The sequence below is a fragment of the Bos grunniens genome, chromosome 21 (assembly GCF_055505025.1).
Source record: "Bos grunniens cultivar Pamir isolate PY7600 chromosome 21, Bosgru_T2T1.0, whole genome shotgun sequence".
Classification (NCBI taxonomy): Eukaryota; Metazoa; Chordata; class Mammalia; order Artiodactyla; family Bovidae; genus Bos; species Bos grunniens.
This window is the reverse complement of record NC_141185.1, coordinates 4,324,608-4,339,996: the sequence shown is the minus strand read 5'-3', so window position 1 is coordinate 4,339,996 and position 15,389 is coordinate 4,324,608. Positions and strand designations below refer to the sequence as shown.

General features: G+C 41.8%; 1 protein-coding gene across 4 annotated transcripts in view; it reads right to left on the bottom strand.

Annotated features, from left to right (window-relative positions):
* Positions 1-244: 244 nt before the first annotated feature.
* The window catches only part of LOC147348943 (uncharacterized), a 94,693-nt gene continuing 79,548 nt past the window's right edge, over positions 245-15,389 (bottom strand). For all 4 annotated transcript variants that reach the window (XM_086362939.1, XM_086362940.1, XM_086362937.1 and 1 more), the window contains 2 exons: positions 987-1,016; positions 245-453 (listed from right to left, as the gene is read on the bottom strand). In XM_086362939.1, coding sequence (XP_086219065.1) covers positions 334-453; positions 987-1,016 — 150 coding nt within the window. In that variant the 3' untranslated portion in view covers positions 245-333. The remainder of the gene's footprint in view (positions 454-986; positions 1,017-15,389) is intronic.

The window sequence follows — 15,389 nt, the reverse complement described above, 5'->3', positions numbered from 1 at the left end:
GAAAACTCATTAACTTCACACTCATCCAAAGAGCAATGTCTACTCTTTGTTGGGGGGTGGGGGCGGGGATGGGAAGAGTTTGATTTAGCCAAGTAGTCCTTCAGGAAGAAAGCAAAAGTCAGACCTTCTCAAATATAAAAGAGCTCAGGAATATAGAACCCATGAATCCTTCTTGAAAGAAATACTGGACAAGAAACCCAAGCAAACAAAAGACCAGCCAAAAGAAAGAACTCTAGCCAGGGCATGGTAAAAGCACCGGGGGTTAGTGATGCGAATACTTACATTTATGACTAACATGAAACAATGAGGATTGTGCTATGATGATGGTAAATATTATAAACCCCGGAGTGGCAGATACAAAGACGCTCCTCTCAGAGGCCCCTGCAGATCCGGCTGTGAGGAGCTGGCTCCAGCTGCTCCTTCTTTCTGCTTCTGAGCAGAGGTTATGATCTCCTAGGAGGAGTTATTGTTTAGTTGCGTCAAACAATTTTGCGACCCCACGACAGCCCCAGGCTCCTCCGTTAATGGGATTTCCCAGGCAAGAATACTGGAGTGGGTTGCCATTTTCTCCTCCAGTGGGGGATCTTCCTGACCCAGGGATGGAACCCACGTCTCCTGCATTGGCAGGCAGATTCTTCACTGCTGAGCCCCCAGAGAAGCCCCTCTTCTTCACTGTCACAACCAGTGACTGAGTAGGGTGGTGGTGGAAGGGCCCTGCCAGTTCCGCCCAGTGTGGGGTCCCTCTAAGGGGCAGTCTTTGCTCTGGAGCTCCTCGTTGGACGGGCAGGGCTTCAGCCAGGTCTGCAGCACAGACCGACAGACACCCTGTTCCTTCTTCTGCAGGTTCCACTCTTCAATCTGCCTTTCACGCACCTATCTATTCTCAAAGAGCCCAAGACAGCACGCATAGCAAAACAAAAGTTATATGTAACAGGAACAGGTAGGTGGACAAAGGAGGGGTGCAGTTGTGTGAGACAGCTACTCACCCTAATTTTACAGTGGGCAGTCAGGACCTGCTGCAAAAAAAAAAAAAAATGTGATTGAACAAAGACCTAATGACTCATCTACTCATGTTTTTTTAACTTTTTCTTAAGTAAAATCTTTAGATCGGTATCTCCTGTGGTGAGGAAATTAAAATTCAGCTATGCCATCAGGTTTCCTTCCCATTTTTAAAAGTCAAATAAAATTAAAGTTTAATATCTTTAATCATGAAAACCATGATACTACTTTTATAAAAATTATTTTATCTTGTCTATCTATGTATTTACCTATTCTTCTATTCATACAGATAACCTGACATGATGTTCACCAAATGCTATCCTACTTGTTTCTGAGTGATGGGTGATTTGTTGGTTTTCTATTTGCATTCTCTACATTTCTTTGGTTTTTATAACATACATGTAAAACTTTCATAAGAAACAATAGTCATTACTTTAATAACAAAGGTAACAATTACTTTAATAACAAAGGTAACATATAGCTCACAGTTCTAAGCACTTTATATGCATGATGTTTTTAAGTTATAAACAGGTGAATTATCATCATCATATCTATTTTTACATAAAGAAAATGGGACAACTGTTTACATGGAGTCTCAGAAAAATTTGAATACAATATTATTAGAGTAATAAGTTTAGCAAGGTACTGGCTATATACAAATATCAGTTCAGTTCAGTTCAGTCACTCAGTCATGTCCATGGTGTGAACCACAGCACACCAGAAATATTTATATATAGAAATATTTATACAAATATAAATTGCATTAATATACACCATCAGCAAACACTTGGAGTCAATTAATAGGAAGAAAGACACCTTTTATAATAGCAACCAAAGTCAGAAAGTATCAGAAATGAACCTAATTATAAATGGGTACAATATGTATGCTTTAAAGTCTATTGAACTCTGGAGCTTTTGAACTCTACTGAAATTCATGAAAAAGTGCCACAGTAAGTGGAAAGACAGTCCATGTTCAAGGACAGGAACATTCAGTGGAGATGTCAGTCTTTCCTGAAAGGAAGGCTACGATTCCAACCAAAACTCCAGCTGGGCTTTTCATGAGATTAACAAGCCGATGCTAAAACATCTGTGGAAAAGCAAAGGATCAGACTAGATAAGGCACTTCTGAGTTGATGCCCTGGTGGCTCAGATAGTAAAGAGTCCGATCCTGGGGTCTGGAAGAGTCCCTGGAGGAGGAAATGGCAACTCACTCTAGTATTCTTCCCTAGGAAATCCCACGGACAGAGGAGCCTGGCGGACTACAATCCATAGAACTGCAAAGAGTCAGACACAACTGAGCAACTGCACTTTCACAGAGCAAATAAAGTATTGTGATATTGGTGCAGAGAGCAACAAAATGGCATTGGAATAGGACATGGAGCCTCTTATGGACCCCCACAGCCATGGGACTTTGAGGTAAGACAGACGTGGCTCTGCAGATCCGTGGAGGGAGGAAGAACTATTCAGCAAAAGATGCTGGTACCAGTAGCTGCTCAGATGGGGCAAATGAAATTTGATCTCCAACTCAAACCATTAACAAAAGTCAATTCTACAGAGATTAAAGGCTGAAATGCGGAAAACAAAAAAACTCTAAGAAGAAAATATAAAAAAAATTTTTTTTATCTTGGTGTAAGAAAGTATTGATTAAGACCCAAAAAGTATTAACATAAAATAAAGTATTAATAAAATTTAAGTTATTACAATTAATAACTTACCTTCATCAAAAGTTACCATAAGGGACTTCCTTGGTGATCCAGTGACTGAGACCGCGCTCCCAAGGCAGGGGGCACGGGTTTGATCCCTGGTCAGGGAACTAGACACCACACGCTGCAACCAGGAGATTTTGTGCTATGACTAAAGGTCCCTCACACTGCAGCAAAGATCCTGCACAGCCAGTTAAACAAATATTTTTTAAAGTTACCGTAAAATAGTAAAAAAACAAAAACAAAAAAAAGCCACAAACTGGGAAATAATGTTGAAACACACTGTCCTATAAAGAACAAATAATTAGTATTTAGGACACTCCTTCAAAATAAAAGGAAATAAAACCAAAAGTCCAAGGAAAAAAATTAGTAAAACACATTAATGGGCATTTTACAGAAGAAGCACAAATCCCAACACACTTATGAAAAGGGGCTCAATCTCATTAATAATCAGAAAAACACATATCAAGGTCATTGATAAGCTATCACTTTACACTTTGTTGGCAAAAATTTAGAAGTCAGACTATACCAAGTGTTGGAGAGGATATAGATAAACAGATGGTCTTATACATTGCAAGTAGGAGTATGAATCGATACAGACACTTTGGAAAGCAATTTATTATTATTTTTTAAAGTTGAACGTTTGCATACTTAAGGACCTGACAGTCCCATTTCCTGGTGGCTCAGATGGTAAAGAATCTGCCTGTAATGAAGGAGACCCGGGTTCGATACCTGGATTGAGAAGATCCCCTAGAGAAGGGCGTGACAACCCACTCTAGCATTCATGCCTGGACAATACCATGGACAGAGTAGCCTGGTGGGCTGCAGTCCATAGGGTTGCAAACAGCCGGACACAACTGAGCCGGCTGAACTGAACTGATAGGAAACTGATGTAGTTTATTTCCAGGATAGGTAGACAGCATAGAAATGGACCCAAGTTACTGGTTCATGGTTATCACTCTGCTTTACAGCCTAAATACATATGACATATAAGCTTTCCCTTGAGTCTTGTATTTTAAACAATGATAAAGAAGATTAATTAAAAAGAAACTGAGGCACAGGCTGGTTAGGCTCAAGGCCATGGAGCTAAGAGGTGGAGAATGAACTGCAGAACCCGCTCCTGCCTCCTGCTGTCTCTGGTCCCCTCCAACACCTCACATTCTCGATGAGCTCTCTAAAGGAGGACGTGCCATGTAGTGAAAAGAAGGATGAAATTATGCCAGTGCCAAGTGTCTTCTAATGTTATAGTAACAGGCCAAACTGGCAGAAGTAAAAGTGGGAAAATGAACAGAAAAAATAAAAGTCACTGAAAGCATTTGGACACTCGGCATTCTGAGACTTGCCCCAGTGGTGATGGGTGCAAACGCAAACCCATGTGTAATCAGCCCTCACCTTTATACGGAAACTCTTAATTTCTGTAAGGACTCCTGAGTCCTTCGAGAGGAACACTGCGTGTGTTGGCAGCCATAAACAAGATAACATATCCCAAACCCCAGCAGAAGGGCTCCACAGCAGAAGCTCCGGACACGCTATCACAGACCCGGACCACTCCACACCCCTGTGTTCTGAGAAAGTCTTCATTTCACTTAAGCCCCCATATCTAGGGCTTGGATCCTGTCTCCGTAGCACTTAATTCCTTCATTTCAAAAACACATTTGATTTCCTTTAAAACCAAAGCTTTTCTGATTTTACAGACAACATATGCTGATTATAGAAAATATGAGGAACATCAATAAACGTAAAGAAAAAAGGAACATAAAGTAAACACAGTCCCAACTCATAAAAATAATACCTTTATCAGTATGTTTATTTCTCTCCAGTCCTTTTTTCTGTGCACATGTAGCTATGGATTTACGTGTGGGTTTGTACTCAGATTTTCCTGCTTAACTGAGATCTTAGAATTTATACAGTGCTAAATACTTTCTGATTGATCAAAGTAAAGACTGATCCTCCCCTCATTTTAAAGATAACACTTTGCCTTTCTTTTCTGAGCTCATGACCACACCACATCCTCTGTTTGGACTGGACTGGTGGCGGCTTCATGAAGGTTTTTGTGACTGTTGCAATTTCTTTGATGTCTCAATCCTTCAGATGAGAGATGTCCTGCGTCAAGTACAAATCAGATGAGCTTTCCCAGGACATGGTCTCTGGCGCTTTGGAGGAGAATTATAAGAATGTGCACAGCATTTATGTATTTTTCCCCCTGTTGTTTCCTTTTAAAAATTTTTATTGGGGTATGGCTGATTTACAATCTTGTGTTTCAAGTGAACATCAAAGTGACTGAGTTAGACACATACGTATGTTCATTTTTTTTTAGATTCTTGTCTCACATAGGTTATCACAGATTATCGAGTACAGTTTCCTGTGCTGCACAGCAGGTCCTTACTGGTCACCTATCTTATCTAAAGTGGTGTGTAATGTTCATCCCAAGCTCCTGATTTACATTTGTATGGTGCTCTGAGCTCTATGACCCTCCTTCACACAGAAATATAACTGTCATTCCTATGGGAAACGGAAGGCAAAGTGGTAGACATATCAATCCGTACTCCTGAGTTGGATAGCCAGAAGTTAAATCTCTACCTCAAAATTCTGAAAGCCTGAGTTTCCTCGTCATTAAATTGGGGGTAATGAAAGGACTCATATGATTATGAAATGGCAATTAAAAGACCCAGCACATAAAGCACTCAACAGCTCCCGGCATGTCACAAGTACTGATACACGTCACTACTGTTATTGCTGTAGCCCTGGTGGTGGTGGTGGTGAGGATGACGATGACAATAACAGCATAAGAGATATTTTTAATCCACTTTGGGGTATCATTAATATGCAATAAAAGGGTGTATTAATATACAGGGTATTATTAATATACAGTAAGATGGACTCATTCTAAGTCTCCACGAGTTTGGACAAATATACACATTCAAGTACCCAGGTATAGATTATCGTCGTTTTTGTTGTTCGTTGCTTAGTCGCTAAGTCGTGTCCGACTCTTTAGCAACTCCATGAACTGCAGCCCTGGGAACCCTAGCCCAGAGTCTGTCTGTGGGATTTCCCAGGCAAGAATACTGGAGTGGGTTGCCATTTTCTCCTCCAGGGGATCTTCCCAACCCAGAGACTGAACCGTGTCTCCTGCTTGGCAAGCGGATTCTTTATGCCTGAGCCACCAGGGAGGTCCATAGAATATTTTATCATCCCCCAAAGTTCCTGGAGACCCATTTTCAGTCTATACTGAATTCTACCACCACACATGTAAGAAACTTATTTTCATTTCTCCTGACCCAGTCTTTACACCATGGCTTCATACATTTAACATTCACATATGTCATACATCCCAGAATATATTGTGACAACTTTTGTTCAAATGGTCAGCTCTCCTTCAAGGCAATAGAAATAAGAAGAAGACTGCAGCCCACTAGGCTCCTCTGTCCATGGGATTTTCCAGGCATGAATACTAGAGTGGGTTGCCATTTCCTATTCCAATTACACTACAATAAAACATAAAACAAAGATACTGCTTTTCTCACATCATTTCCGTGGAGAAGGCTCCTGTCATCTTTATCTTTGTTCTTCCATATATAATGTGCCTTCTCCCTCTGATTCCTTAGAACGCCTTCTCCTCATTGGTGCTGGCCAGTTTTATTATGATGCACTCCAATGTGGTTTCCATCATACTTCCTGTCCTTGGGGTTCATGCAGTTTCTCAGGTCCACGTGCTGATAGTTTTCATAGAATTTGGAAAACGTGGGGGCCATTATTTCTCTATATGCTTTTCCTACCTCCCATCCTTCCCTGTTTTCAGGGCCTCCTGTCCCACTTCTGTTGGCCCACTTGAAGTTTTCCCTCAGATCACTGACGTTCTGTTCTTTCTTTCTGCACGTTTCACTGTGTGTGTGTGTGTGTGTGTGTGTGTGTGTGTGTGTGTGTGTGTGTTAGTCACTTAGTCATGTCCAACTCTTGGCAACCCCATGGACTGTAGCCTGCCACACTCCTCTGTCCATGGAATTCTCCAGACAAGAGTACTAGAGTGGGTAGCATTTTGCTTCTCCAGGGGACCTTCCTCATCGGGGACTGAACCCAGGTCTCCTACATTGCAGGCAGATTCTTCACCATCTGAGCCACGAGGGAAGCTGTGTTGGATAGTTTCTTTGCTATGTCTTCAAGCTCCTTAACCTTTTCTTCTGCAATCTAGTCTCCTATTAATCCAATCCAGTGTACTTCTTTCTCTTATTTTTTAAATTATGAAAGTATGATAACCCATTTACAGGAGACTTTGAAAATATAGAACAAAGTTACATATAGTTCTATTATATATTACAATTATTTTTAAGCAGATAATTAAAATGTTTAGTTGGCATTTCAATATCAAACTCTCAAAACTTAATAGAATGAATAGACAGAAAAGTAGAAGGATATGGTAGACCTGAATAGTACTATGAACCAATTCAACATAATTAATACAATTTTCACACAAGAGCAGGATACATATTCTATTCAGTTCCCATAGACCATAAACCAGGAAACACTGGAATACATCCAAGGACATAAAACAAGGTGAAAAAAAATTTCATGGTCTACAGGTATTGAAATCATAGAGTCTGTTCTCTTATCACTTGGAATTACGTTAGAAATTAATATCAAAAGATTATTTTAAATCTAACCTACATACTTTCAAAGGCAATGTGACATTTACCAAGAAAGACCTTTGACTTAGCCACTGAAAGCCTCAGGAAAGTTAAAAGACTGAAAAAACACAGAGGGTGATTGCAGAGAAGAAAGCATTTAAATGAGAAATTAACATGAAAGATACTTTTAAAAACCCCATGTATTTGGAAATTAAATGTACACTTTTAAATGATGGGTGTGTCTAAGAATCCATGACAAGGAAAATTAGAAAATATCTGTAAGAGAATAAATGAAAAAAGAATTTATCGAATTTGTTGCATGCAGCTGAAGCTGCTCAATGCAACTGAATACACTGTGGAATCTTGAATAAGGCATGAAAACAAATAATGATCACTAGCATAAAAGTTTATGAAATTTGAATAAAATCTGTAGTTAATAATACTGTATCACATGCTAATTTCCTGGGCTTCTTTTTTTTTACAACATAGTATTTCTTTACATTCTCAGAATTGGATTAGAAGTTTCAAGCCTCATTCAAAATTTTTTAAATCACTAAGATAATAAACTTTCTATGCTTTTAGCAGTAATTTAGATGCTAGAATAAATGGAACTCTATCAAAGTCTTGAGTGAATATAAATTAGAAATCTAGCATTCTATTCATACTTAGTCAAACAAGCAGGACCAAAATGTGATAATTTTTTCAGCTAGGCAAAATTAATAAGTTTTCTAAAATATAAATATACATAATAAATATTTATGTATATATGTATGCATATAAAAGCTTTTCTACTCTATGATAGAGGCTTGAGACAGGACAACAGAGAAATGAGACAGAGAAATTGGAAAACAAATTAAATGGGGGCACTGAATATGAAATAGAAAAGGTAGAACAAACCAGAGAAAAGATTATCATACAGTGCAGTTGTTTTTAAACACAGCAGCTCATGAGAATCAAATCTGGAGCTCTGCAGAAAAAAATAATATCTGGGCATTTGTATTTTTCAAAAAGTTCCAAGATAACTCTAATGCTCATTTGGATTTTTAAAAAGTGATTATAGGCTTTTCTATTAAATGGTGATAGAGAATTTGAGTGATAGAGAATTCTATTATTTTCTGTGGACCAATCATGATACGATGATATCAAAACGAGTAACAGTTACATAATCACAATAGTGGGCTTCCCGGGTGGTGCTAGTGGTAAAGAACTGCCTGCCAACGCAGGAGACACAAGACCCTGGTTCAGTCCTTGGGTGGGGAAGACGCCCTGGAGGAGGGCATGGCAACCCGCTCCAGTGTTTTTGCCTGGAGAATCTCATGGATGGAGGAGCCTGGTGGGCTGCAGTCTACAGAGTCACAAAGAGTCAGACATGACTGAAGCTACTTAGCACACCCACAAGCAATCACAACAGTAAGAGATGTTTATCAATTTTCACAGTCAGGAGCCAGACAAAAACTAAAAGATAATTACAGTTACAAGCCATAATGGGAACATGAGTAACCTAACTGTATAAAATAATTGCACACAATCTTGGGGGTGACGTAGAGTGACGTGGTAAGTGGAAGTGCATAGTGTGTGTGTTTTTATCCACCCAGTGGGTCTATGCCTTCTGGCTGGTGCATTTAATACGTTTACATTTAAGGTCATTATTGATATGTATGATCCTATTACCATTTTCTTAATTGCTTTGGGTTTATTTTTTGTAGGTCTTTTCCTTGTCTTGTGTTTCCTGCTAGAGAGGTAGCTTTAGCATTTGTCGTAAAGCTGGTTTGGTGGTGCCGAATTCTCTTAACTTTTGCTTGTCTGTAAAGCTTTTGGTTTTTCTGTCAAATCTGAATGAGAGTCTTTCTGGGTAGAGTAATCTTGGTGGTAGGTTCTCCCCTTTCATCACTTTAAATATATCGTGCCATTCCCTTCTGGCCTGTAGAGCTTCTGTTGATAAATCAGCTGATAACCTTGTGGGAGTTCCCTTGTATGCTATTTGTTGCTTTTCACTTGTTGCTTTTAATGTTTCATCTTTGTCTTTCGTTTTTGTTAGTCTGATTACTGTGTGTCTCAGTGTTTTCATCCTGCCTGGGACTCTCTGCACTTCCTGGGCTTGGTTGACTCTTTCCTTTCCCAGAGGGAAGTTTTCAACTGTTGTCTTTTCAAACATTTTCTCTTGCTGGAGGGTCTCCTGTGGAGGCAGTGGGTTGCCCCAGGGATGGGGGCACAGGCAGTGGCAGCCCTTGTGTGGGGCTGGGGGTGGGGGGCAGTGCGCCCCTTGCTGTGAGCCCTCTTGAAGGTCACCATTAACCCTATCAAAAAGCCTATAGTCTCCAAGGCTGGGTTGCTTCAGGCCAAACCACTAACAGGGAGGGAGCACAGCCCCACCCATCAACAGACAACTGGATTAAAGTTTTACTGAGCACTGCCCTGCCCATCAGAGAAAGACCCAGTTTTCCCCATCTCCAGTTCCCCTCACCCCCAATCACCAAGCTTACAAAAGCCTCTTAGCCTCATCCACCAGAGGGCAGACAGAAGAAGCAAGAAGAACTACAATACCAGCCACCAGAATGAAAACCACACCACAGAAAGTTAATCAAAATGAAAAGACAGAAAATTGTGTTCCAGATGAAGGGACAAAACCCCAGAAAAACAGCTAAATGAAGCAGGGATAGGCAACCTTCCAGAAAAAGTATTCAAAACAATGACAGTGAAGATGATCCAGGGTTGGGAAAAGAGTGGAGAAGATGCAAGAGCTGTTTAACAAAGCCCTGGAAGAAGTAAAGATCAGAGATAAGCAATACACTACAAGGAACCGATAGCAGAATAACTGAGGCACAAGAACAGAGAAGCGACCTGGAAGACAGAATGGCGGAAATCGCTGCCACAAAATGCAACAGAGAAAAGAGAATGGAAAAGAAAATTGCAGACAGCCTGAGAGACCTCTGGGACAACATTAAACACACCAGCATTCACATTATAGGGGTCCAGAAGGAGAAGACAGAAAGAAAGGACCCAACAAAGCAGTGAGCTTTTCATCTCACACATTGTGGCATTCATCTCTATAAATTTCATTCAGGTCATTTTGATATGTTCCAGGTCTCTACTCAGACTTTTCTCTTTAACACACAGAATATAGTTATAGAAACATCTTAATGTCCTTATCTGCTAAATCTAACATTGGTGTTGGTATGAGTTGATTTTGATTGGTTGATTGACTGATTATTCTCATAATGGGTTGTATTTTCATGTTTCTCTGCACATCTGATAATTTGGAATTCAATGCCAGACACTGCAAATTTTACCTTGTTGGGTGCTGGACTTCTTTATTTCTATTAATAATCTTGCACTTTCTTGGCATAACTAGAGAATGACATTAAGTTACCTGGAAAAAGTTGATTTTCAGGTCTTGTTTTCATGATTTATTAGGTGAGTCTGGAACAGAGCTCAGTCTAAGTTTAATTACTCCCCACTAGGAAGGCAAGCCCAGCCACAGACTCTGCCCGTGCCCGTGAGTTATGCGTTGTCCAGTCTGGCTGACGGGAGCAGGCACTGTTCCTGGTCCTCCGGGCTTGCCTTTAGATGCATTTCCCCAGCTTCAAGCAATTTCCTTCCATGCACGTGAGGATCGTGCTCTGCTAAGCGCTCCAGGAGGAGCTCCTGTAGTTCTCCGGACTTGGCCGCCTAGTCCCTACTCTCCAGTGCTCTACCCTGCAAACTTCAGCTACCTCAGTCTCCCCAGACTTTCAGCTCCTTGCCCTCAGCTCGGCAAGTCACCCAGGGTTCCATGTTCTTATGCAGCAGCTCAGAAATATTGTCAAAGCAGTAAGCTGGGGCAATCCTAGGGCTCAACCACTAAACACTTCTCAGGGATCTCTATGTCCTTTGTGGGATAATTCCCCAGGGCCCTGAAAACTATTGCTTTATATGTCCTGTCTGGTTTTTAGTTTTTAGTTTCAGATATGAGGATAAATCTAATCCCTTGGGACTCTATCTTGAGTGGAACCAGAAGAATCAAAGGAAATATTTGTATCCATTTTGTGGAAATAAGGGGCTTCCCTAGAGTTTAGTGGGTAAAGAATCCACCTGCAATGCAGGAGACCCTGGTTTGATTTCTGGGTCAGGAAGATTCGCTGGGAAAGGGATAGGCTACCTACTCCAGGATTCTTGGGCTCCCTGGTGGCTCAGCTGGTAAAGAATCCAACTGCAATGGGGGAAACCAGGGTTCGATCCTGGCAGGCTACAGTCCATGGGGTCTCAAAGAGTCAGACACAACTGAGCAACTAATACATACAGTATATATAGAATGGATAAACAACAAATTCCTGCTGTATAACACAGGGAACTATATTCAATATCCTCTGATAAAACATAATGGAATACGAAAAAGCATGTATATGCATGTATAACTGAACCACTTTGCTTTGATAGCAGAAACGAACACAACATTGTAAATCAACTATACTTCAATTTTTACAAAACCTAATGTAAGAAATTCACTTCTACTTCACCTAAGTTGTAGATGTATGGCCTGAAGGTGTTCATTGCATTGCCTTGTAAACCTTTTAATGTCTGCAGGATGTGTAGTGATTTCCCCCTTTCACTCTTAATGTTAGTAATTTGTGCTTTTACTCTTCTTTTTCAATTTTATCCAATGTTTATTAATTGCATTGATCTTTACAAAGAAGCAGCTTTTGGTTATGTGGATACTCTTGTATTTTTCTCACCTTTCTTTCATTTACATCCGCTTTTACCTATCTCTGGACTTCCCTGGTGGCTCAGACGATAAAGTGTCTGTCTACAATGCGGGAGACCCGGGTTCGAGCCCTGGGTTGGGAAGGTCCCCTGGAGAAGGAAACGGCACCCCACTCCAGTACTCTTGCCTGGAAAATCCCATGGACAGAGGAGCCTGGGGGGCTGCAGTCCATGGGGTCGCTAAGAGTCAGACACGACTGAGCGACTCCACTTTCACTTTTCACTTTCATGCATTGGAGAAGGAAATGGCAACCCACTCCAGTGTTCTTGCCTGGAGAATCCAAGGGACGGGGGAACCTGGTGGGCTTCCGTCTATGGGGTCGCACAGAGTCGGACACGACTGAAGTGACTTAGCAGCAGCAGTAGCAGTTACCTATCTCGGGACTTCCCTGCTGTCTCAGTGGGTAAAGAATCCACCTGCAATGCAGGAGACACAAGAGACATGGGTTTGATCCCTGGGCCTGGAAGATCCCCTGGAGAAGGGAAAGGCAACCCACTTGAGTATTCTTGCCTGGGAAATTCCCTGGACAGAAGAGCCTGGACAAAGAGTCAGACACAACTGAGCAGATGGCACACTGGCATCACCTATCTTATTCTCTTTTTTCTACTTATTTTGACTTCAATTTGCTCCTTTTCCCTCTAGTTTAAAATAATATTTAGGATCTTTCTTCCCTTCTAGTATAAATATTTAAAGTGATACATGTTCTCCTCAATCAGTGTTTTAGCTACATTTCACTCATTATAATACACTGTGGTCAGGTTTTCACTCAGCTCAAAAAAATTGTTTTAATTGTTCCTAAGATATCTTTTTTGTCCCATGGATTATTTAGAAGTGCGGATTGTGTTTAAAATGCTGACATTTCAGAGATTTTGAAGATTTCTTTCTGTTACTGACATAATTTCATCTCCAAACCGCTTAGTTCAGCTTTCAAGGCCCGACATGATCAAGCCCCATCTAGTCCATGGTACATTTGCTGCCACGTCTCCAGGATCCCACACAGATCAATCCTGTTTCCCTATACAAACCACGGCCTCTATGTGCTGCTACGTTCAGCTGAGACCCAGTGTAACTTCTCTGCTTTCCAGAGAACTCAGGAGCTCATCCCACGCCTCCAGGACGGACCGCAAGCAGTCAGCACACACCTCCAGCTCAGCCCTGCTGCACTGAGTCATAAGGACTGGTTTACCATCTGGCTCTACGAGAATATGTGTTGTAGGGAGGCAGGAACCAGGTCTTCTCAACGTGCAGAGCCTCAGCCTGCAACCGGGCAGGAAGAGGTGTTTGGTGAATGTGGGAGGAAAAGGGGACAAACAGGAGCTGCTACGGACTGACTGTTTGCATCTCCTAGCCCCCATGTGATGGTATCTGGAGGTGGGGTCTTTGGGAGCGAATTAAATAAGGTCATGAGGGTGGGGCTTCCATGATGGGACTGGTACCCTACTAAAGGGGATGAAAAGACAGAGCTCTCTCTCCACCATGTGACGGCACAGCAAGAAGGTGGCCAGGAACTGGGTCCTCACCAGACATCAGATCTGCTAGCAACTGAGCTATGAGACCTAAATGTTTGTTTTTAAGCCACATGGTCTCTGCTGTTTTGTTTTGTCAACTTGAAGTGATAAAGACGGGACGAGAATTCCATTCAGTATGAGGGGCTAACAGGAAAACCCATCAGGAGACGGGGATGGGGTGGGGCACATCTGAGTGAATGTGAAGTGAGAGTGTTAGTGGCTCAGTCATGTCTGACTTTGCAACCCCATGGACCGTATAGCCCGCCAGGCTCCTCTGTCCTTGGGATTCTCCAGGCAAGAATACTGGAATGAATTGCCATTCCTTTCTCCAGGGGATCTTCCTGACCCAGCGATCGAACCCAGGTCTCCCATATTGGAGGCAGACTCTTTACCATTTGAGCTACCCAGGAAGCCCTACAACTAAGTACAGTATTTCAAGATTCTTGGGAACAACCTGAAAGCTCATTGGCTCACCTTTTCTCATGCTCAAGTTCATCGGATATTGATTACGGTCCATCAGTTACAAGACTGGGCTCACAGAGACAATCTGTCTCCAGTCCCACCAGCGGGGTGGGAATCCCCAGCCCAGGTGACCCAGCAACTTGGAAAGAGCCAAACAGACAGCCGTTGGCAGCTTCAGAGACCCCACTCCAAATCAAGACAAGGCGTTGAAAAGGACATCCAGAAAAAAAAAAAAAACCGTTATATAATACATGGAAATCAGTCCAGGAAACAGGCTACGGTCTCAGCACCACAGGAGCTGAGGTACAGCACAAGCCTGGGAACCAGTAAATCCATCTATTGTAGGCACTGAAATGCAGTAAAAGATAAGCCAGGATTTGCAAGGGGCTTCAGTTGTCACTTTAAACTAACAGCTCCTAGTTTAAAAAAAAAAACACAAAAACATGATCTTCTCCTGTTTCACACTATCTTTCTTGTTAAGGGTCTAGCCATATCTTTAAAAGACAAAAATCGCAAAAACTGAAATGATTTACATGCTGGTATGAAAAGACTGATAAAATAATCCAACTCCTGAGGGAGATAGAGTCTTTCTCCAGGACCCCTTTTGCATGCAATCAGTTCCCAACCAGGCTTCGTACAGAGACACCTGGTTCGGTGGGAGGAAATGAGGAGGATTTTCTAAATGTCGGAGAATCGACAAACACAGAGTCCCTGAACTGGAAGGAAACTTGGGGGAAAAAAAAGCATCCCAACTTTTTATTTTAAAGTCTGAGGGCTCAGAGGTGGAGAGATGCTTAACAAATGTGTGATGACAAGGAGGACATTCTTGGACGTGGGTACTAATGAAAATACGGACTACTGCATTGCTCTCTAATGCTCTCAGTCCTTGGGGTCACTGGGACCCTGCTGAACTGCTCCCATCTTAACAGCACCCCTTAAAAGGGGGGCGGGGGTGTATCTCCAAATCCCATTTGGCCAAAATGTGGCGTGGGATGACTTGTTGTCAGACCACCCCAGACACAGGACAGACCTTTCTAAAAGGATGTATGTAGCCAAAGACCTTGGTCCGTCAAAGATGTTATATGTGGAAAGAAGAGCTTCTGCCTGCTTTTTCGGCTCTCATGTGGTTTCAGTAGACATTCTGTATTGTTTTAACATGCTTTTTAAATGCGTGTAAGAGAGAAAACTTACATAAGCCTTTGGACCAGTTCCCTAAGGAAGGAAGAAACCTTAAATGTCAACTTGCAGCTAATAAGGAGCAGATACTTTTTCAACAGGGCTGCCTTTCCCCAGCTGGACATGGGACCATGATGTCCGAGCGGCAGGATGGTTATTCGCTGTAAGAGGTGTCGTC